At 39.5% G+C, this 24,946-nt stretch overlaps 1 protein-coding gene across 4 annotated transcripts in view; it reads right to left on the bottom strand.

Annotated features, from left to right (window-relative positions):
- Positions 1 to 24,946, bottom strand: part of KDM3B (lysine demethylase 3B) — a 66,364-nt gene that overhangs the window by 33,528 nt on the left and 7,890 nt on the right. For 2 of the 4 annotated variants that reach the window (XM_035014229.1, XM_035014230.1), the window contains exons 2-7: positions 18,204 to 18,371; positions 13,466 to 13,579; positions 11,076 to 11,181; positions 9,276 to 9,400; positions 7,398 to 7,472; positions 4,434 to 5,033 (exon numbers count right to left, since the gene is read on the bottom strand). In XM_035014229.1, coding sequence (XP_034870120.1) covers positions 4,434 to 5,033; positions 7,398 to 7,472; positions 9,276 to 9,400; positions 11,076 to 11,181; positions 13,466 to 13,579; positions 18,204 to 18,371 — 1,188 coding nt within the window. Of the gene's footprint in view, positions 1 to 4,433; positions 5,034 to 7,397; positions 7,473 to 9,275; positions 9,401 to 11,075; positions 11,326 to 13,465; positions 13,580 to 18,203; positions 18,372 to 24,946 lie in introns of those variants that run through there. The other 2 variants (XM_035014232.1, XM_035014231.1) reach the window with 2 other exon arrangements.

Genomic DNA, 24,946 nt, shown 5'->3' with positions numbered 1-24,946 from the left:
GGTTCCTGAACAGACAGACAGCAGCTTTTACTGTGAAATGAATTTAGTGGCCCTGTAATATTAATCTACTTCAATGACCTCAGCTATTTTCAAAGTTTTGATTTAAAAGTTTTGATTTATTTAAACTAACTGCCCATCTTAGAAAAGTGACTTCAGTCCCATGACAAGCCCACTGTACATTAAGGAAAAATATTCTCTGTATTAGTCTGAAACTCCCCCAGATGGATGATTTTAGAATTTGGCCATTTATTTATGAGCCCAAGTCAACCTAAAAGTTGAACATCTGTTCCAATTAAAGTTAGCCCTGGGGCGCCTGGGTGGCTCAGTTGTTAAGCATCTGCCTTCAGCTCAGGTCATGATCCCAGGGTCCTGGGATCGAGCCCCGCATCGGGCTCCCTATTCCGCAGAAAGCCTGCTTCTCCCTCCCCCACTCCCCCTGCTTGTGTTACCTCTGTCGTTGTGTCTCTCTCTGTCAAATAAATAAATAAAATCTTTAAAAAAAATAAATAAATAAAATAAAGTTAGCCCTAAAGACGTTAAATTATAGAAAGCACACTCATGGGGCGCCTGGGTGGCGCAGTCAGTTAGGTGTCCAAATCTTGATCTTGGCTCAGATTTTATTTATTTATTTGACAGAGAGAGACAGCGAGAGAGGGAACACAAGCAGGGGGAGTGGGAGACGGAGAAGCAGGCTTCCTGCCGAGCAGGGAGCCCGATGTGGGGCTCGATCCCAGGACCCTGGGATCATGACCTGAGCCTAAGGCAAACACTTACCGCGACTGAGCCACCCAAGTGCCGCTTGGCTCAGGGCTTGATCTCAGCGTCATGAGTTCAAGCCCCGCACTGGGCTCCACGCTGGGCATGGAGCCTACATTAAAAAAAAAAAAAAAAAAAGGGAGGTGGCAGGGGGAAAGAAAGCACATTCATCACTGAACCCTTTTGTTATCATTAGGATCTAACAAGCCTCCAAAGAGGAAAAGTGTAGATACTCATACACCCACCAAACTTAAGTATTCAGTCTAACAAATTGGACAGTGAAAAAACACTTTCTGGGGCTCCAGGGTGGCTCAATCATCAAGCATCTGCCTTCGGCTCAGGTCATGGTCCCAGAGTTCTGGGATCGAGCCCCACATGGGGCTACCTGCTCGGCGGGAAGCGCTTCCCCCACCCCCCACCACTCCCCCTGCTTGTGTTCCCTCTCTCGCTGTGTCTCTCTGTCAAATAAATGAATAAAATCTTAAAAAACAAAAACCTTTCATTTTTTTCACCTTGAAAATGTTAACTTCTGCATGTGAATAAAGGGTGTGTGTGTAAAGAGGGGCAGAATCCCTTTCATATATATTACACATCTGTATATATGCGAAGAGAAACCTCCATAGGCAGGTCTGAACACTTAAAATCAACTTTCAGGTAGTAGAGTATGCTATTTCTAAACATTCATTTTTAAAACATTGGTAACAAAAATTATTCCAGGACTGCTTAATGGGTATCAATGGCTTGCTTCTGGGGTGATGAAAATTTTTGTAACTAGGAAGTGCTGATGGTTGCACAACACTGTGGATGTACTAAATACCACAGTATTATATAACACTTTAAATAGTTAAAATAGTAAATTGAATGGTTACTTTCCACAATTAAAAAAATTAGTCCAGATAAAGGAAATGGCTATTGTCCAAAGGGGGGGGGGTTGTTTACTTAAGGTATTCTTTATATATGCAAGAGGAGCCTACATTAGGACTTCCTTGGGGTGGCACAGAGGCACGAGAACCAGGCAGGCCACCTATGGCTTGCCTCCAGTTGACATCTGCTACAGAGGTTGCTTCATGGCATTTTAGAGTTAAAAACCTGAAGTTCACTTGTTTGTTGTTTATTTATTTATTTATTTTGAAAGATTTTATTTATTTATTTGACAGAGACAGAGATAGCGAGAGCAGGAACACAAGCAGCAGGAGTGGGAGAGGGAGAGCAGGCTTCCCGCCGAGCAGGGAGCCCGATGTGGGACTCGATCCCAGGACTCTGGGATCCATGACCTGAGCCGAAGGCAGACGCTTAATGACTGAGCCACCCAGGCGCCCTTGTTTGTTGTTTATTTAAAGGTAAACTCGACACCTAACGTGGGGCTCAGAGATCAAGACTCACTTGCTCTACTGACTGAGCCAGCCAGGCCCCCCATTATTCTTTTTCTTTTCCTTCCCACTAATCAACAACTACTGACTTAAACCCCGTCCCAACAAAAAAGAAGAGAATAGAAAGACACAGCCCTAAGGGTTGGCTGTTGTTTCTCTCTCTCTCTTTTTTTTTTTACTTTATTTATGTACTTCAGAGAGAGAAAGTGAGAAAGACAGAGAGAGAGCACAAGTGGGGGAAGGGGCAGAGGGAGAGGGAGAAGCAGACTCCAGGCTGAGCATGGAGCCGGACATGGGCCCTGATCCCAGGACCCCAGAATCATGACCTGTGCCAAAGGCAGACACTTAACCAACTGAGCCACCCAGGCGCCCCTGGCTGTTGTTTCATTAGCAGACTTTGGCCAGGAGCCTTGACACCTGCAGGACTCCCAACAATCCAGCATGGGTAGCTCAGGTTTCACTAGTAAAGTTACCCTTTAAAAATAAATATACACATGAATGAAAAATAATTTGGATGGCCTTTCATTTTCCTTCAAATGATTAAATTTTAAATCCTTTTTTTATAAGAAACTGATGACAAACTGGTTTCAACTTAATTTTTAGGGCAAGACGTTTCCTGGGGGCTGTGTCCCTATTTTAAGATTTGACATCATAGTGGCAACATCCATTTTTGTACTTTTAAATCAGATCCCAGGACAATACTTAGGCTGACACATTACCAAAATCACTGATACAGTCACAGAAACTTCTCCAACCTGTTTCGAAAATGCCCTCTGAATCCACATTTCCTCTATTCAGCTTTGCTACCCCAAGAATAACAGCATTCAGTGTGTCTCCTCCTGCAGCATATAAAATGTGGTGTACTTTGTAATCCCCCTTTACATCTACACTGCCTTTGACATGAACTGGATTTTAGTTAATTTGAGCAATATGATGACTTATACACAGTGGAAATCCACATAAGATCTTCACCTAATTATCTTGGGAATGCTGGTCAACTAACAGAGGACAAACCATGAACAGTGTGAAATTTGCACTTATAGGCCTTTTCCTCTTCTGCCTGGACCTTTCACCTCCTTCCCCACTAAGGATTCACAAACTGCATCTCCTAGGAGGGGAAGAACTCAGATGAAATGTATATGCCATGTTTTACCTGGCACTGTTATACCTAAAATGATTCCATCTTAAGCACTGAGCTCCTTCAAATAGGGATTTCAATTCTTTGTTTATAATATACAGTACTTAGCACACAGTAGTTTCCTATATATAATTAAAAAAATCATTTATATTTTTTCTTTGTATTTCATATTCCAACTTGAGGAAACAGCCAGTCTGAAGAAAAAAGTGACTAGCATCATAAATCATTCTTTGGTGACCAAAATAAGAGTCAAAAGACTGGGCGCCTGGGTGGCTCAGTTGGTTAAGCGACTGCCTCCAGCTCAGGTCATGATCCCAGGGTCCTGGGATCAAGTCCTGCATCGGGCTCCCTGCTCTGCGGGGAGACTGCTTCTCCCTCTCCCACTCCCCCTGCTTGTGTTCCCTCTCTCGCTGTGTCTCTCTCTGTCAAATAAATAAATAAAATCTTAAAAAAAAAAAAAAAAGAGTCAAAAGACTGTAAGAAATGATTTTGATATTGCTTCAAATTCGACTGGGGAGCCAACTTGGTGTTAACTCATATTTAACAGAAGTTCCATTTCAGCAATGAACATGTGTATCGGATAAAGAACATAGTTAAGTTGGATACTACTGTGATTAATTACATCAAACTTTCCAGTTAAGGCTTAAAAAGAGTAAGTTAGAAAAAAAAAAAAACTTTTATAGCCATATCAAATCATGGAAAGAAGCCTAGCCTCAAAGGAAAATATCATAGAAGATGATGAACTAAAAACAGGGGATGGTAATAGTCGCTTTCACATAGCCTTAATTATAGCGTTCACTGTTACAACACTGTAATTCATTAACCTTGCCTCTCATAGGCCTGGTAGAGGCTCAACCACTATGTGAACTAAACAGATAATTGAATTAAAAAGATTCCCCATCAGATCTCTTTGAGTATCTCATTAAATTGGGTTTTATAATCAGTTTTTGATTAGTGCAATTGTTCAGGTGACTTTTAAGAGCTAATAAAGTTATCAAAATATACACATTTGCCCAACGAGCAGTAAAGGACTATTCAGAGTATAATTTAAGCACATCTCAGAAATACTCCTTCCCTGTGGCATTTTAGATGCTGTTTAATGTGTTAACATTAGAGTAGGGTAAAAGAATGAGCCCAAATCTTGCAAATCTGCCCCTGAAACAACTCACCTCTCCTGGGGCCTGTAACCGGCTGCCTTTCTGTTTGTCCGGCCCAGTCCCTGCTGCAAGGCCAGTGTCTGAGATCCTCACCGTGGTTGGGGTGGAGCTGGCGGCACTGACCACAGCTGCTGAAGCCACCAGGCCCTGGCCAACTTGTTCCAGTGTTTTTCCTGCCTCTTTGTTTTCGGCTCCACCCACCTCTGGGGCCAAAGGTGTTTGACCTGTGGCTGTAGAATATGGAGTGAAAGGTACAGGTGTGTCCCCACCTACAGGCTCATCCTGCACCACCAGAGTCCTGCCGTTTTCTTTGGTGTAAGTGGCAAAGCGAATGTTGCGGTTAATCTGGGGGACAAATGTAGTCGGTGGCTGCTTGGCTCTCTGATCCAGCCCTGGCTCTCCACTGGCATTCCCTCCTTTCCAGGGCCCTCGGCTCGCCTCACCTCCATCGCTCCCATTACTGTCTACTTCACCCCTGTCTCCTTTTAATTTCTTTGATGCAGGGTCACACCCAGAGTCCGAAGCACTTTTCCTCCTCCGGCCATCTTTCCCCTCTATGCTCTCTCTCTTCTTCTTTCCTTTGGAAGATTTTACTGCTTTTAACGTACCCCCCTACAAAACAAAATTCAAAAAAGATTTATTATAAGGAACCTTCCATCCTGTGAAAACCATAAACCGTTAGCTCTTTCCCATCTCTAGAAGCAGATAATCAAAGCAGGCAGATTGCTACATTCCAACGCCAGCTCTAAGACATCCCCTTAGTCAGAAAGCTCCAATCTTCCTGTGACTCAATTTACACATGTATTCAAGATAATGGTTACGAGAGATTAACTCACTTGGCAAAACTTCCCTTAAATAAAAGGCTTCCTCAAATGGACTTTTTTGAGGGTTTGAAAAATCTGTGGAATTTCATTCACAAAGAAGACTGCTAGTGCTAGAATGGGAGCTCATTTGCCCCTCAATGAAAAAAAATCTGCTTTATTTCATAATTTTCTCTTTATTTGACTGAAACTGGCATTTCAAGTATTGAAATATAAAATCTCCTCTATCCAGAAGTCACTAAAAAACTGGTGACAACTTAACAATAGGAAGACTAACATTTGTGAGTCTGTGACCAAAGGGAAAGTGAGTCCAACACAGGCAGGTTTGGATTGCTCTTGTGGACACTTTTATAAATAGACAAACAATCTCCAGAACTTATTTCAAAGTATTAGACAAAGGAAAGCAAAAAAGCAGGCTACCATAGACCAAACAGCCAACTCCCTTAGCTCTTCCAATAATTTCAGCCTATCTCATGAAATCTGACTTGTGCCTTAATTGAGAGGCCAAGCAACCTTAAAAGATTAGAAGACACAATTCCTATCTCTAAATAAACTCCTCCTTGTGGGGAAGGGGGCTTGGAACTCAGCTACCATTCTCTCAAGCAATCTTTGTGCTGAAAGAACTTTTATCTAGAACATTATTAGAATGGTATCCCACTATGAAGCAATGTCTTTTATTTTTTTTAAGCTTTATTCAGATACCTTTCAGATAGTTTTACTCAGATAACATGTGTCGGGGTGGCAATAAGCTAGTGACACACAGTTATGCAGCCATTAATATTTACCAACTTCATTAAACTAATCTTACTGCCCTTGAATATTTATAGCTTCTTTGTATAGATCTGTATTTTGTTGTAACATTATAGCTATTGTAACTGCAACTTTTTCAAATTTTATATTTCTTCTTGCCAGTTCTAGTTTCTCTATTCTCTCTCTCTCTTTTTTTTTTGCTGCTTTCATTTCCATCTTTCTCCCCTTAATTTTCTTCTATAGCTCTTAACAAAGCTCAAGATTTACTTCTGTTTCCTCCATACTTTTGGTAATCTGCTTCTGAAAACCACAGATTTCACCTCTTATGCATCCAGCTTGGCTCATTGCAACCTCCCTGAGCAATAACTTAAATGTATGTCCTACTTTCAGTGAGCTACTCACATGTGAGTAGACAGCATAAGACATGGAGACCAGTACTCTCCAGTTATATCTGACCAGTGGAATAGTGCGTGGCATTTAAGAGGTACTTAATGAATGAATGAAGTAAGGAAGGGAATAAAAAGGGGCCCAACACACCATCAAAGTAAAAGGTATTTTCAGTCATGCAAATAGTCAAGAGACTTATCTTACTTGTGGCAATATAATTTATAGTAAAGAGCTATTAAATTTAACCCTGATTCTTCTTTTCCTAACTTGATTTTGTTTTATCAAGGCAAGAATGACTGGATAAAGATGAGAAGAACCATATCCTTAGCAGAAGTAGCCAAGACAGCAATATTACAGAGATGCTAAGAGACTATGAAGAACATGTGGCTAGATGGCTGTCTTGTCAATGTCTTAGTGAAAAAAAATTCACATGGCATTCCTTGATTGGTTCAGGCACTGGTTTACTATGTATCCTTTTTTGGGTTATGATAATTCTGAATGAACCAAGAGCTGGCCTGATTCACGGTAATTATGGAGTAATCCACTGTGTGCTGAGCACTGAACTAGGTACCTGTTTATTTCTTCTTGGAATACAAAATTTCAGACTTCTTGGAGCTCACTACCACTTAATGGAAAGAAAAAGGATGCAGCTTCTCCATTTCTTATTACTAGGTAGGTTATAAATATTACTACTGCTTATTATAGCTTTAACTGTCTACTGTATCTTTCAAATATACCAAATATACCTGTCCTGAAAGGATGTAAGAAGAAATAGTTAGGCCATAGAGTTCTAAAATGGTTGGGTAACAAAGCCATGATTAAAAGGGTTTGTTCCAACTATACTTCCTTCTTGAGACTATATTCCCTTAACTAGACAAGACTTGGAGAGAGCAAGAAATGTACAGTGGCCAGAGTGGAAACCTGAAGGGCATCCATGGATAACACAAGCATGAGGAATCTGCTTAACAAGATAAAGAAAGATCATGAGTCTGCTCAGAGACTCAGTTGACTACTGTACCTCGCTCTGAGTAGTCGAATTATCCATCAGCATCACATGGATCAGTCTGGGATCTACGGACTTGATCTCACCACTCTAGAGTAGAAGAAGGATAGCAGAAAATATGAAAAAGGGGAGAAAAAAAGACTTAAGCCTTGTCCAAAGACATAATTATGTATTCTTCTAATTCATGTAATTATCTCTTTGTTCCTACTCCCCTAATGGAATGAAAGCTCCACAAAAGCAGGGTTCTCTACTATCTCATTCACTGCCAGAATAACAACATCCAAAAAAGGTCAGGAATACTATAAGCACTCAAATATTTGTTAAATTGATGAATGAAAGAATTGAGTTCAATGCCCAAGTGTCTCTTTTAGAGACATTAATTTCAAATTCTGCATCTCTAAAATCTTCCTATTTTGTACATATCAGAAAGTAAAAACCTACAGAACCAAAAAATCATTAAAAGAACCACTCTATCAATAAACAATAAAAACACTGGGGAGCAGATGATTTGACACCCTGTCATTTAATGTGCATATCCTTTGATCTAGCAATTATATACCTAGAAATTTATTCCAATATGTGAAGTAGTGTATAATAATCTATGTTCAAGGATATTCACTGCAGCATTATTTGTATTACTGAAAATACTGGCAATGACTCAAATGTCCATCAATTTTAGATTAAATTAATTATAATATACCCATTCAGTGGAACAGCATGCATCTATTTTAAAAGGATGAGGCAAATATTTATGTATATCTACACAGAAAGATGTTGATAATCTACAGCTAAGTAAAAAAGGTAAATTATAGGGCGCCTGGGTGGCTCAGTTGGTTAAGCGACTGTCTTCGGCTCAGGTCATGATCCTGGAGTCCCTGGATCGAGTCCTGCATCGGGCTCCCTGCTTGGCAGGGAGCCTGCTTCTCCCTCTGACCCTCCCCCCTCTCATGTGCTCTCTCTCCCTCATTCTCTCTGTCTCAAATAAATAAATAAAATCTTTAAAAAAAAAAAAGGTAAATTACATAACTATATGTATCACATAATCGCATTTATTAATAAAGTATGGCTCATATACTTATCACATAAATTTATAACATGCAAATATTACAACACACACACACACAAGATATTTCAAAGAATATGGAATACATACCAAACTATTAATGGTGGTTACCAATGAGGGGAGTGATATCTGCCTAGGAGAAGGGGTGGCCTCCAATATCTACTTTATTTATATGTATTTCTGACATTTTAAAATGAAGATTAATTAGTAATATTTTTGAAAACTCAAAAAGGAATTAAGTAAAATCATTTATGCTTACATTACATGTGACTGCTAAGGGCAAATCTGAAACCAATTCAAAGACAGCACAAATACATTTCTGTTTGTCTCAAAACACTCATCTGTTGTTTTTCCTAGACAATTCTCCAGGTAGCTCTAGATGCAGTGCTTTATTTATATTTACTTCATTAGAAAGGACACATTTTTTTTTAGCATCTATAGGGGAGTGGTTTAAGTATTACGGAAGCAAATGCTCATTGACTAGATTTTAAACTACTAACCTTTATTGATATGATAAAATAAGGACAATACCACTTCATATTTTTATGTTAATGTTTTACAGATTTCAAAGTACTTTCCAATATATTATCTCAGTTCCCAAAACAGTGCTGAGGTGGGGCTGGCGGAGTACCGAAATATCTCTTAATTTACAGATGAGAACAATGAGGTTAAGGAAGTTGAATGGCCTTTCTCAAGGTCATACAGTCATTACGTGAAAGAGCCAGAGCTAGACCCCAAGTCTTCTAATACATAGACAAGTGCTCCCTTTCTCTACACAACCCTCTGTAAGGGGATGGATGAATCTTAGAGGAAATAAGCCAAAACCTCACCTCAGTTACAGAGACCTCCATAAGACGGGTGATGGAGTCTTGATGGCTTACAACACCATAGAGCCAACTTTCTTCCCCCTCTGGCTGGTATACTTTGACCCTGTGACCTTGGACACTGTAGGGACCTAAAGAAGAGATTAGTCAGTACTGAATATGTTTGGCTGAGCTATAGTTCATGACTGTTTCTGAAAGTATAAGGAAAACTATATGGTGTAAATATTTAGCCTTTCCAACTTGTAAGGAGATGAATAAATGAGCAATTTCAGATTTACCATACTCAGCAATTCAAAAACAAAAGACAGTTTTTCCTAGTGATCTTTGTAAATTCTGTTTATTTGGAGATTCCTTAGCATTTCCCAGATCTGATTTCATCTTATCTCAATCTTCCAGTTGCAGAAGTAATACAGGAAAGAGAAAGAAAACTTACAAATAAAAACTACAGGTAGTAAAAAAATCTATCAGACATATCTGATCTGACATACATATAAAAACCAGAAGGCCAGTAAGTTGAGTATACTATTATGTTAAGTGACCATAGGAATGATAGATAATCATTTACACTCCGCTGACTTTCAGTAACAGTAGGTGGAGAGTTCAATTTATGAGGTTTCTAGCCTCTGCACTAATAATAGTCTGAACAAATATAGCACCTGTCTTCCTAGGAACACAGAGTTTTAAAGATATTACTTTATCAGCAGGTAATGTTACCCTGCAATTTCAACTGTCCCTCCAAGAAGAACAGTTTCTCTTGAAGGACAGTTTCTCTCTTCTCCATATCTCGTATATTTGAGACTATATAGTTAAATCATTACTGATTTTAAATTATTATCTTTCACAACAATAATTGTTTCCTCAATTTTTCTATACATACTCCCATATATCTCCACCTCTCATTCTGTCCACTCAATTTTCCTCTCTCTGCTATCAATTTTACCTCACATCCCTTCTGCCTCCATTTCTCCTTGATTATTAAACATCACTTTATCCTGATACTCTCCTTCTCCCAATAAACCAGTTTACTTACCTTTACCCATTCAGATACAGTTTGACAAAAGAGAATCAAAGACTCTATTTCACTGAAAATCACAATTTTCAAGAGGTTCAGAATGGAAGAAGAACAGATGTACAATATGAAGGGAAGGATAAATAGTCTATTCTTTAATAATGTGGAATCTTGGGCAAATCTGTATCTGAACTGGAAAAAGCTAATAATTCTTTTCTTATCATTCTTAAAAAAATAACATGTTGTTAATGTGAAGGAGTCTGTGGACACCTTCTTTTATGAACGTACTTGCACTCTAAGATGTTATTTATGTTAATAGTCTTTACTCCTCGAGAACCTCACAGACACTGAGCCCAATAAGGGCAGAGATTTTCTAGCTCTACTACCTTAACACTGTGTCTAGTACAAGGTCTGTCCTTTTTTTCTTTCCAAGTGGAGCCCAGTACAGGGCCTGAACTCATGACCCTGAGATCAAGAGTCAGATGCTTAACCGACTGAGCCACCCAGGCGCCCCCAAGGTTCGTCCTTAATATTTAAGAAATGGGAAAAAAACCCAACAGAACAAAACTCACAACAAAATTGGATATTATGAAATGTAATTAAAGAGGAAAACAGTGGTCTGAGATCCTATTTTTCCAAACTATTCTAGAGATCTAGCCAACTGCACACTCTTGACTCTCCCCACAAAAAGCAGGACAAATGTTTAGAGTTGCATGGTGTCTTCCCCATTCAATCACTTTCAACACTGATCACATACCTGATTCAGGATTCAAGGACAGAAGACTACCTGTTCTTACCTCGGCTGAATATCTCTTGTAGCTTCTGGTCACTGATCAAAGCATTAACTGTATCTCTCAGTGCAGCATGTTCCAAAAGAATCTGGTTTTGGCTATCTGTTCCCATCTGGTAAAGATAAAAGAAGAAAACAACCAAATATTAAAATGAAAGCAATAGTATCTAACCAGATTAGAAAAATCATACCCTCGAGGAGCTCTACGCCAGCATGGCCCAAGAATGTTCTGTAAAACTCTAGTCTCATGAGATGTTCTGCAAAAAATAATGATGCTAGGATCAGTTAGATTTAGGAAATATTATCTACTCTATCTTTCTATACACAGTAGTATATTAAAGGCTCTGAGAAAACATGGAAGAAAAAAATTTGTTTTGGTCAGTGTTTCTCATACATATCTGATCACAAAATATCTTATTCCATGTAACTCTTTTGGCATATTTTGGTATTTATCCATTTACTGAGTGCGTACTCACAGAAGCACTAGTATGGCAAAGATGAATAAAGCAAGGGTGGTGAGAGGAAGTGAAGTCTAAAGAGGAAGGAAGACATATCAACAAAGAAATCATCATTAATATTTCACACAACACAGTTAAGGAAATACTGTCCTTGGCTGATTCAATAAGACAGCAAAACTCTTAGAAGTCTCCTAATTTCTGGGGCGCCTGGGTGGCTCAGTTGGTTCAGCGACTGCCTTCGGCTCAGGTCATGATCCTGGAGTCCCTGGATCGAGTCCCGCATTGGGCTCCCTGCTCAGCAGGGAGTCTGCTTCTTCCTCTGACCCTCCCCCCTCTCATGCTCTCTATCTCATTCTCTCTCTCTAATAAATAAATAAAATCTTAAAAAAAAAAAAAAAAAAGAAGTCTCCTAATTTTTAACCTTCAGACAGTAAACCTTACAAGTGAGAAATAAATATTACCACCCATAAATTCTGAAACTCTAACTCGGATGCTAGTTTGTTTAAACTACTAACTTATCCCTTTTCTTTTTAAGTAGAGATAAACTTAAGCTCTTCAATATCTTTTTTTTAAAAGATTTTATTTATTTACTTGAGAGAGAAGGAGAAAGAGAGAGCACGAGAGAGGGTAGGGTCAGAGGGAGAAGCAGACTCCCCGATGAGCAGGGAGCCCGATGTGGGACTCGACCCCAGGACTCCAGGCAGTCGCTTAACCAACTGAGCCACCCAGGCGCCCTAAGCTCTCCAATAGTTAATGCTGCTTGGAATCAGCCCAAACTTCCAGCTTCTCTGCCACTGACCTAAGTATATAGGCACCCTTTAGTTATACAAGGAGCCACCTCTGGGAAGCCACCTTCTGAGAAGACCCTTAGAATTGTGATCTTAAGTCTTTTTTTTTTAAAGATTTTATTTATTTATTTAACAGGGGTGCCTGGGTAGCTTAGTCGTTAGGCGTCTGCCTTAGACTCAGGTCATGATCCCAGAGTCCTGGGATTGAGCCCCACATCCAGCTCCCTACTCTGTGGGAAGCCTGCTTCTCCCTCTCCCACTCCCTCTGCTTGTGTTCCCTCTCTCGCTGTGTCTCTGTCAAATAAATAAATAAAATCTTTTTAAAAAAATGCCTTTTTATTTATTTGATAGAGAGAGAGCACAAGCAGGGGGAGTAGCAGAGGGAGAGGGGGAAGCAGGCTCTCCACCAAGCAGGGAGCCTCACATGGGGCTCGATCCCAGGGCCCCGAGATCATGACAGGAGCTGAAGGCAGGCGCCCCTGTGCTCCTAGGTCTTAAGTGGTTTCAGGGTAGGGTGGGGTGTGCAGGAGAGGAAACAAGCCTCAGCTAGTGAATAAACTTCCAAGGTAGCAGAGAAACTTTAAAAGGCACAGGGAGGGATGCCTGGGCGGCTCAGTCGGTTAAGCGTCTGCCTTTGGCTTAGGTCATGATCTCAGGGTTCTGGGATTAAGCCCCACATCATGCTCCCTGCTCAGCGGGGAGTCTGCTTCTCCCTCTGGCTGATGCTCCCCCTGCCTGTGCTCTCTCCCTCAATATATGAATAAATAACATCTTTTTAAAAAATTATAATAAAAGGCACAGGGAATTATTGGGAGGAAGTACTTCTTTCAATGCTAAAAGGGGGAACATATTTATATTCAACAAAAAACTAGCAAGGAGAAAAATAAGTTTAGAACTAGAACAAGTTTTGGGGCGCCTGGGTGGCTCAGTTGTTAAGCGTCTGCCTTCGGCTCAGGTCATGATCCCAGGGTCCTGGGATTGAACCCCACATCGGGCTCCCTGCTCGGCGGGAAGCCTGCTTCTCCCTCTCCCACTTCCTGCTTGTGTTCCCTCTCTCCCTGTGTCTCTCTGTCAGATGAATAAACAGAATCTTTAAAAAATAAATAAATTTAATTTAATTTAAAAAAAGAAGTAGAACAAGTGTTAAGTACCTGAAACAGATGTAATCCATTAGCATCTGACAGGAAACGCAGCTCTCGATCCAGAAGATATTCAACTGGAACCACAGAACCCAAACCAAGTTTATCTACCAGGGGAGTGAAAGTCTGTGAAAGAGAAAGGACAAATTGATTAGAACTTGGAAAAGAAAATAGATAACAATTCAACCACATCTCTAACTTTAGAGAAAATATCCATTATTAATATATTTCACTCCAGTAAATACAGATAAGCTAAAGTGTAAGTTCTTAAAAACATTCCCAACCCAGCATCTACCCCACAAATAATACTAGGAAGCAAACTAGACCAGAAAGTCAGCTCAATAGTCTTATTTACAGCTAAAAAGGACACAAAGAATGAGAAATTCCTCAATCCCTCTAGGGATCTGACAAATCTTGTCAGGCTTCAAGAGGGCTAAATTACAGTAAATTCCCAGAAAAAAGACTTATACCATTATTGTCTCTAGAACTCCTGAAATCTTTGTTAGATTTGTAAAATAATCACTGGTATAAATGTTCATCGGTAAATTCATATTGCTGCTTGATAAACAGCCTACAAAAGTCACCCAGAGGCCCATGTCCATTTGAGCTTCTTCTAAAAGTTCAATTGGAAGTGGCCTTAAGAACAAACAAAAAGGGGCGCCTGGATGGCTCAGTCTTTAAGCGTCTGCCTTCAGCTCAGGTCATGATCCCAGCGTCCTGGGATTGAGCCCTGCATTGCCCGCACATCGGGCTCCCTGCTCAGAGCCTGCTTCTCCTCTCTCTCTGTGTGCTTGTGTTCCCTCTCTTGTTCTCTCTGTCAAATAAATAAATAAAAATTTAAAAAACAAACAAAAAGACAGTCCAGTAAATGATGCTGTGTATAATCAATAGGTAAAAAATATTTGGTTTGAGTATTATTTATTTACTCTGGTTAGCCACAGGAGAATTAGATTTTTTTTAAAAAAGTGGACATTTATGCATTACTTTGCTAACAGGATATAAACAATGGATACTCTCAGAATTAAACCTACACCACTATTCTGTCAGACTTCAGAAAACAAAACTTACTAAAAAAAAACTAAGCACAAACAACAAAAGCAAAAATAAACAAACTAAATAGCTTACGCATAGCAAAAGAAATGACCAAGAAAATTAAAAGGCAATATAAGGAATGGGAGAAATCATATATTAGGTAAAGGGTTAATATCTAAAATATATAAGGACCTCATACAATTCAAAAGCAAAAACAATCTAATTTAAAAACTGGGCAAATCACCCAAACAGACATTTATCCAAAGAAAATACACAAATGGCCCATAGGTACATAAAAAGGGGCTGAACAGGGGCGCCTGAGTGGCTCAGTCAGTTAAGTGTCTGACTCTTGATTTTGGCTCAAGTCATGATCTCAGGGTTGTTGAGATCAAGCACTGCACTGGGCTCTGTGCTGAGCCGGGAGTGTTGTGTGCTTGAGATTCTCTCTCCCTCTGCCCCCTCTGCACTTCCATGTGCACTCTCTCTCTAAAAAAGTGGGGAGGGGGACTGAACATCACTAATCATTAGGGAAATGCAAATAAATACCACAAGGAGACATCACTTCACACCTGTTACAAGAGCTATCATCAAAGACAAAAAATAAAAAGGGCTGGCAAGGAGGCAGAGAAAAGGGAACCCTTGTGCACAGTTGAGGGTAAACTGGTGCAGTCACTATGGAAAACAGCATGGAGGATCCTCAAAAAATTAAAAATAGAACTACCATATGATGCTGCAATACCAATTCTGGGAATATATCTGAAGAAAATGAAATCACCATCTCAAAAGAAAATCTGCACCCCATTCACTGCATCATTATTCACAACAGCCAAGATATGGAAATGACCTAAGCATCCAGTGACAGATGACGGATAAGGAAAATGATGTGGTATGTGCACACACAGGAATACCATTCAGCCATAAAAAAGGAGGAAAGCCCACCACTTACAACAACACAGATGAAACTTGAGAGCATTTTACCAAGTGAAATCAGTCAGACAGAGAACAACAAATAAGATATAATCTCGGGGCGCCTGGGTGGCTCAGCTGGTTAAGTGTCTGCTTTCGGCTCAGGTCATGATCCCAGGGTCCTGGGATCGAGCCCCGCATCGGGCTCCCTGCTCAGTGGGGAGTCTGCTTCTCCCTCTGCCTCTGCCTGCTGCTACCCCTGCTTGTGCTGGCTCGCTCTCTGACAAAAAAAAAAAAAAAAAAAAGACAGAATCTCATTTACATATGGAAGCTACAAAAAAAAAAAAAAAAAAAGAACTGAGAGATACAGTGGAGACTGGTGATTCCCATGGGTCAGAGGGAATGTGAAATGGGTAAAGGTGGTCAAAGGGTACAAACTTCAGTTATAAGTTGTGAGGGGCCTAATGTAAAGCATAGTGACTGAAGTTAACAATAATGTATATTTGAAAGTTGCTAAGAAAGTAAATTTTAAAAGTTCTGATCACACATACACCAAATATTAACTATGTGAACCAGTGGATATATTGCCTAACCTTACTGTGTGGCAATCATTTCACAGTATATACGTATATCAAATTACCATGTTGTTCACAAACTTGCACAAGGTTGTATGTCAATTTTATCTAGCTGGGGGGGGAAATAATGAGTTCTTCCGGAAAGAAAAGACTTTAAGGATTACATTGTTTCATAACCTTACTATGAGAAGACACTAAAGGTGAAAAATTCTTTAGAAACAAAAGTATCAAATATTACCTAATATAAAAAGTTTCAGTACTGGCACAAAATTAGACACAAAGATCAACTGAACTGAATAAAGAGTCCAGAAATAAACCCATGCTTATAGCTTATATGGTCAATTAATCTATGACAAAGGACACAAGAATATACAATGAGGAAAAGATAGTTTCTTCAACAAATATTGTTGGGACAGCTACATGCAAAAGAATAAAACTAGATCATTCTCTTACACCCATATAAAAATAAACTCAAAATGGATTAAACACCTAGGGTGCCTGGGTGGCTCAGTTGGTTGAGCGACTGCCTTCGGCTCAGGTCATGATCCTGGAGTCCCTGGATCGAGTCCCGCATCGGGCTCCCTGCTGGGCAGGGAGTCAGCTTTGCCCTCTGACCCTCCCCCATCTCATATGCTCTCTCAAATAAATAAATAAAATCTTAAAAAAAAATGGATTAAACACCTAAATGTTAAAACCTGAAACCATAAAATAAAACATATTTTATTTTAAAACATATTTAAGGCAGTAATTTCGTTGACTGGCCATAAAAACATTTTTCTTGATATGTCTCCTCAGGCAAGGAAAAACAAAAGCAAAAATAAACTATCAGGACTATGCCAAAATAAAAAGCCTTTGCATAGCAAAGGAAAATATCAGCAAAATGACACGGCAACGTACTCCATGGGAAAAGGTATTTGGAGAATGATACATCCCATAAGAGGTTAATATAAAAAACACATAACACCATAAAAATGCCCAAATAATCCAATTAAAAATGGGTAGAGGACCTGAACAGACCTTCTTCCAAAGAAGACATAGAGATGGCCAACAGACACATGAGAAGATGCTCAACAGCACTCCTCATCAGGGAAATGCACAAAACCACAATCAGATACCACCTCACACCTGTCAGAATGGATAGTATCAGTAAGACTAGAAATAACAAGTGTTGGTGAGGATGTGGAGAAAAAGGAATCCTCCTGCCCTGTTGGTGGGAATGTAAATTGGTACAGCTACTGTGGGAAATGGAAACGTCCTCAAAAAATTAAAAATACAATTACCAGATGATTCATTAATTCTACTACTAGGTACTTACCCAGAAAACATAAACACTAATTTGAAAAGATACATGCACTCCTGTTTCTTGCAGGGTCATGTACAATAGGCAAGATATAGAAGCAATAAGTGTCCATTCACAGATAAATGGATAAAGAAAACACACACACACACACACAAAATGGAGTATTATTCATCCATAAAAAAGAATGAGATCTTGCCATTTTCAACCACATGAATGGACTCAGTGGGTATAATGCTAAGTGAAATAAGTCAAACAAAGGAAAACAAATACCATATGATTTCACACATATGTGGAATTTAAGAAACAAAATGAACAAAGCAAAAAGAGACAAAAAAACCCTTTATAAATTTTTTTTTTAAAGATTTTATTTATTTATTTATTTGACAGAGAGAAACACAGCGAGAGAGGGTACACAGCAGGAGGAGTGGGAGAGGGAGAGGCAGGCTTCCCGCGGAGCAGGGAGCCTGATGCGGGGCTCGATCCCAGGACCCAGGGATCATGACCTGAACCAAAGGCAGATGCTTAATGACTGAGCCACCCAGGCACCCCCAAAAAACCCTTTAATACAGAGAACAAACTGGTGGTCGCCAGAGGGGAGGTAGGTGGGGGCAGGGATGAAATAAAGATGATTGAGAGTATACTTATCACGATGGGCACTGAGTAATATATAGGATTGTTGAATCATTATATTGTACAGCTAAAACTAACATAAACACTGTATGTTAATTATACTTCAATAAAACAAAGTTAAGTTTCAGAAGACACAGGAGAAAAGATCTCCCAATTTTTGCTTTAGTAACTTCAGAACAAAGGTATATTAGGGATAAGCGCGGAGTTTTGGGAGTTCTAAAGAGTTCAGCTAATGGATAAATACCATAGTTACAGTTATAATATAGGAGTAAAGCCCAAATATGTTCCTAGCCAATAAATCACTCACCAGGGCTGGCCACTGTGTGATTGAGACTCGAGTGCCCTGGACAAGGACTGGGTCCTTCCGGGGTGCCCATACCAGAGACCCTTCCAGCAGAAGCACAATAACTTCTTCAGCATGAACTTTAACCCAGGAGTGTTGCTTCCAGTTACAGCCATCAAATTCTACAAAGATCTGCAAAAAGAGATGAAAAGGAGTTTGGAGGTCACATCTGGAAAAATGCACACTGTAATAATTGAACAAACATAATCCGAGACTAGGAAAAATTCTACTTTTCTTTTAAGTTCTTTTAATGAATTTCAATAAAAATCAATCTTACTTCAGAGCAAGGAAGCTGTGCTCAGCTTCACTCTGAAAAGGGTAGCAGAGTTAAGGGGGCACATCCACAGTCAAGAATTTTTGGCTGTGATCTTATTGAAATTTGTAACTCTTGGTTTCCAATTTACATCTATGCACACCAGCTGGGGACTTACTATGTATAAAGAACTGGACTAGGTTCAGAAATAACAGAGAAATCTAGCACATTTCCTGGTCTCAAAGAGCTCATAGTCTATTAGGCTGGAGAGAAATTTTTTACAATTCTACTGAAAAGGACTATGAACTTCTTTGATAAATTTTTTTGAATAGGTGATATACGCACATGGCACAAAATTCAAAAGGATAAACACTGAAAAAAGAAGTTGCCCTCCCAGTCCTGCGTGTGGATTTTATTTAATTTAAAAATTTATTTAATTAAAAAAAAAATTACCCCTACCAGGAGTGATCTCAAATCTGTTAGGAGAGGCATGCTATCATCATCAACAAAGCTTTGCTTCCTCCCACAAGAGACATTCTACTTTTTGAGACATGGTTTAGTAGACAGTGTAAGAAGTTTTTGAAAGTGATTCATATTAAATGAAACTACATTTTTCTAATAGTATGCTTAGGTTTGGCTTTTCCATATAAATTCTGACTTCTGAGCATGTTTCACATGCAGCATAAAGAGTAAGACATATGCAAATAGGTATCAGTACTTAGAATAGATAGACCCAGGACCTAAAATAAAGCTGGTCATAGAAGGGCTAGAGTGTTTATTCATTTTCACAGAATTTTAGTTTGCTTTTGGGAAACACATGCAATAAAATGATAAAATATAAATGAAAAAAAATCAAGACCAAGCAAACTATAACACTAAGTCACTATCGAAGTATAAGATGGAAAACTTAAGCTGGCCCTAAGGATCTATACAGCTATATGACTGACTGATGTTTTTGGCTCTAAGCTTCTTAAAGGCCAATTTGAAAATGGGAAGTCAGCTGCATAGGTCCCACCATCTACATCTTTTTTTTTTTTTTTTAATTAAACTCTACCCCCAACGTGGGGCTCAAACCCATGACCTGGAGATCAAGAGTCACATGTTCTACCCATGAAACCAGCCAGGTGCCCCTCCCACTGTCTAAAAGGAAAACAAAGCCATTACGCAGGGAAGCAATGCTTTTCCAACCCCTTGGCAGTGTAGGAAATTTCTCACAAGAAACTTCCTAAGGCAACAATGAGTAATATAGGGCAAAGCCAGAATCCCTGAGTGACTCCCAACTAGGAACCATGGAGTTACCAAGATTTTTAAGTACTAGGGGCACCACGCATTTCCTATAGAGTACTACACGTGTTGTATATGTATGTACTATTATTTTTAAAATATATGTTGATGAGGGCAACTGGGTGGCTCAGTCGGTTAAGTGTCTGCCTTCAGCTCAGGTCATGATCTCAGGGTCCTGGGATCAAATCCCACACCAGGCTCTCACTCTTCCTCTGTGCTCTCCCTATCTATCTCAAATAATGAATAAATAAATAAATAAATAAATAAATAAATAAATAAATAAATAAATAATAAATAAAATCTTTAAAATATATATGTTGATGATATAATGAATAAAATTTAAATCCATTAAAATTGTTACTGATTTCGCATCAGCTTTTGTTGGTATACATGTTCTCATCCAGTCAACATACAAAATTATAGGTACAATTGTATGAAATTTCAGGACACTTATACTTGAAAAGTGTGAAATCACTTCTCAGTAGTCTAGCATTAGGCTTAATCTCTTCACAGACAATATACACTTGTGGATGTGGAGTGCATTGCTGAAAAGTTATCCCAGAAATTAAATTCATTATATAAAGCTCCAGTTTTATTATAACAAGTAAGCTTCACTTCTACTTAAACACACACAAACAAAGGGGAAACGAGGCTCAGAAAGCAGAAGCATGATTTTTTATAGAGAAAGAGAACACTGAACTGCAATATATTTAATATATGAATGGGCTCACTCATATACATATATGTTCCAAGGGAATAAAACACAACTTCAAATATCTTGCAGACAACTGGGAAGAGATAATCAAACTTACACTTACATGCAGACTCAGGCACCAAGGAAGGTAGTAACAGCATAAATAAACAAAGGTTGGAGTTTATGTTCTAGGAGGCTTGGATTTGAGCATTAGCTCCACTCTATGAACTGCAACACTGGACAAGTCACTCTTCCCTCCTCAAGCATTGGCTTCCTCCCTTGTGATACGACACACCGGTCTTACTTCCCTCATACAGAGGTTGTAAAATTTAAATAAAGTAATGGATTCAAAAGCACTTTGGTCAATTGCAAAGCACTACTTAGGCAATAATATGCCACAAAACAAAGAGAAATAAAGTAAAATAAAGAGGCAGGAGAGATCACCTCAGGGGTCCAGAGGGACTTACATGGGCTGAGGCCAAAAAAAAAAAAAAAAAAGTCCCAATCAAGTTCTAGGATGGCCAGGAGCTATATAAGCAGCCTGTGGAGAAAAGAGTAGGAGATGAGGCTAAAAAAACTAAGAGTCAAGATGGAAGACCTTGCATATTGGGATAAAAATTGGGGCTTCATCCAGCTGCCAATGGGAGGGGTGACGTGCTTGTGTGTGCATGCATTCACACAAGTGCCATTAAAAGGTTTCTAACTGAGGTCAAGCTATGAACAGAGCAGTTGGCTTTAAGGATATTCGCCTACCTACCAGTGGATATAGATGGACTGGAGTTGGGGAAGGTAACAGGGGGTGTTCTTCGATGACTTAGAGTGGGAGCAGTGAGACCAGGAAAAAAAATAACTTGTGTTTAGGAGAATCCATGAGTTCTATCACCAAGCTTGATGACTGGCTGGATAAAAGGGCAAAGGAAAATGCAACAATGGCTTGGATTTTGAACCAGAGTGGTACCATTACATAACTGATGTCAGGAGGAGGTGGCGGCTAAAAGACACCCAAGACCTTGCATGGCATGTAAAGAAGCATGAAGTATTTAATGCCCTGGCTGAGTCTGACCCTGAGTGACAGTCTGTACTGGGCATCACTCAGAAAACCAGAGGTTGAGGCTCCATGGCAAATGACAGCCAGGTGCCATGCTGCAGTTCTAATCTGCCAACCACATTAAAAATCAACCCATGAGTCACAAAATTATGAGTTATAGTAACACACAAATACAAGAACAACACTAAAAGAAATAATTGTACTACAGCTGTAACAATTTTTACTCTTTGTACAAAAGAACTTCAACATTCAAAAAGTTAATATTCAGGAATCCTATTATCACGTATCTGAAAACATCAAGGAAAAGTTCAATTATTGGAAAGCCAGATCTTACTTAATTTAAGGGAAATTATCTCTCAACCCACCTGGGCAAAGGACATATATGGAATAAAGTGTTTACTTTGACAACAACAGTGCTGTATGTTCTGGGATCAAGCTATATACCTCAAGGCTAACAATATGAATTTGTTTTAAGAGCAATATGGAGGGGCGCCTGGGTGGTGCAGTCGGTTAAGCGTCCAACTCTTGGTTTCACCTCAGATCCTGATCTCAGAGTCCTGAGATTGAGTCCCCGGTGGTGAGATAGGGCTCTGTGGTCAGTGTGGAGTCTGTTTGGGATTCCCTCTCCCTCTGCCCCTCCCCACCACTCACTCGCTCACTTGCTTTCTCTCCAAAATAAGTAAGTCTTTATGGAATGTGGATATATGTAAACATATTCTCTGAACAGTGAGGCTTATTTCTGGCCCTAGCACTGTGCTTTACTTCCTAGCTAGAGTAATGGAAAAAGGTAGAACATATAAAGAATCATTTCAGACTAAAGTACCTAGAACATGAACTCTTAAAATGGTAGTGGCTAGGTCACAGAACAGGAGGAAGGGATACAAACTAAAAAAATCAATGATTGTGGTTGGACTGAGTCAGAGATGACCAAGGCAGGTTGAATATCTGAACAGAACAAGACTAAAACAGTTTTGAGTTGATTATTTAAAATCTTTTTAAAATTTCTATTATTAGAATAGAAGCAGCAAGTAGAACTACACATGCTACAGCTAAAATCCAAGGACTGGATGTAAAATATTTCGTTAGTTAAGTTAGTGGCAATACTCTTGCTTTTATTTCAAAATTCCTTTTACAGTATCTAAGTGATTTACATTTATTTTAGTGACATTAAAATCAAAGAAATTCTTTAATAAAATCAATTTCTCTTAAGTTTGATAACATCAGTAGTAATCTGAGTAATATAAGCTTTCATGTTTATTTTTATTTATTTATTTTTTTAAAGATTTTATTTATTTATTCATGAGAGACAGAGAGGCAGAGGGAGAAGCAGGCTCCCAAGGAGGGAGCCTGACGCGGGACTCGATCCCAGGACCCTGGGATCATGACCTGAGCTGAAGGCAGACGCTTAACCATCTGAGCCACCCAGGCGCCCTCATGTTTATTGTTTAATCATCAGTTTGGATTCTGGTTCTCCCTAAGGCCATTCTTCCTACAATTAATAAAATTATTCATTTATTCACTCTCAACAAAAACAGAACACCTCTTATGTTAATGTATAGCATTTACTGGGGTCAAGAATATCAAGGTGAATAAAGCTAGCAATTGACAGCAGGGACTCACACCCCAGATAAGTCAACAGAGGTATAGGAATGATTACAGAGCTATGTAATAAGGGCAGTAACAAAGATGTGAACATGCTATATTAGGCCAGAAAAGGCATCTGCCTTGAGAAACTAGAACAGTTTCACAGAAGAGACAGTAGTACCCATGCTGGGTCTTAAAAGACAAGCATTCTGGTAGGGAAAGGAGAGAAGACTTTCCAGCAGGTACAAAGGAAGAGAAACATAAAAGCAGACTGAGTGTTCCAGGCAGCAGCCAGAGCTACCAGTCAGTAAGTAAGCTGTAAGGGCTCTGATTGGCATGTTAATGCATGATGAATTGAAATCTGGTGGCAAAGGTGTCTTGTTTGGCCAGCAGAATGTTTTGTTGTTGGTGGTGGTGGTTTGTTTTTAATGTGCATCGAACATCTTTAGGCAGTGTCTGCAGTCTCCAGGTGCCAATCTCCACTATACCCTCTGGTCTTTCACCTAGCTATTTTCATAAGCCTGGTACCCTGGACCCATGTGGGTTTATGTTCCCTGATACCGGCACTGGGGGAGCCACTGATAGTTTTAAAGGGGGAGGGGGAAGACATCGTAAAATGTTTTATAAAGATAGTGCCATCTGGGGAAAAACTTCTCAATGCTCAGTTTAAAATAGAAAATCAAAATAGAAATTACAAAGTATTTTATAATTAGATGAATGTCTAAACACACTTTACTCATACCATGAAGTAGTATTGAGAAGTTTTTAAAAAATGAGATACATCTAGGGGCACCTGGGTGGCTCAGTTGGTTAAGCGGCTGCCTTCGGCTCAGGTCATGGTTCCGGGATCCTGGGATCGAGCCCCACATGGGGCTCCCTGCTTGGCAGGAAGCCTGCTTCTCCCTCTCCCACTCTTCCTGCTTGTGTTCCCTTTCTTGCTGTCTCTCTCTGTCAAATAAATAAATAAAATCTTCAAAAAAAAGAGATACATCTAAAACACTTAACAAGGAAAAATCTCCAAGGTGTATTATATGCAAAAAAGCCGGCTTCAGGGGCGTCTGGGTGTCTCAGTTGGTTGAGTGTCTGACTTCAGCGTGGGTAGTGGCCTTGGGGTCCTAGGATCAAGCCCTGCGTCAGGCTCCCAGCTCAGCAGGAGTCTGCTTGTCCCTCTGCCCCTCCCCCTGACTGTTTCCTCTCTCAAATAAATAATATCTTTAAAAAAAAAAAAAAAGCTGGTTGCAGATTTTGGGGGGCAGTGAGGGAATAGAAGGATTGAGACAAAAGAGGTAATAGTATTTTAGCCTTAATCAGTAAATGTTCCTTCTTCTTTAAAAAAAATATGTATTCATAAAAATGCTTAAATAATTAATACTTTTTAAAAACGAAAGCATTAACTTTGGGAACAGGGTGGAAGATTAATTACAGAGAGAAGAAACTGAACGCAGGGAGACCTATTACAAAGCCGTAATTCAGGAAAGAGATGAAAAAGGCCTAACCCCAAAGGCTGTATGAAGGGAAAAGTTTGAGAAACTACAGAGGTAATAGTAACAGGATATGGTGATGACTGAGAGTAAGGGAAATGGAAGACTAACTCAACTCCCAAGGTCCCTAAATTTTCTTTTCCAATTTTCCTACCTACATTCTGTTCAAAAAGGACAACAGGTCCAAGATGGAGTCACTTGTGCTAAGCCCAAGTCATCAAATCACAAATCTCCCAGGAATGGAATCTTAAACCAGTAAATCTGGAATTACCTGGTCACTACTAGTGATGTAATCAGCCTGATAGACCCCTACTGTCCCCCAAGGAAAGTGGCCCTGTCTGAAACAATCAGCTCTTTGCTAGA

The sequence above is a fragment of the Mirounga leonina genome, unplaced genomic scaffold (genome assembly GCF_011800145.1).
Source record: "Mirounga leonina isolate KUSES-001 unplaced genomic scaffold, KU_Mleo_1.0 Mir_168, whole genome shotgun sequence".
In the NCBI taxonomy this organism is placed as follows: domain Eukaryota; kingdom Metazoa; phylum Chordata; class Mammalia; order Carnivora; family Phocidae; genus Mirounga; species Mirounga leonina.
The sequence above is the reverse complement of the archived record's forward strand: the minus strand, read 5'-3'. Positions and strand labels throughout refer to the sequence as shown.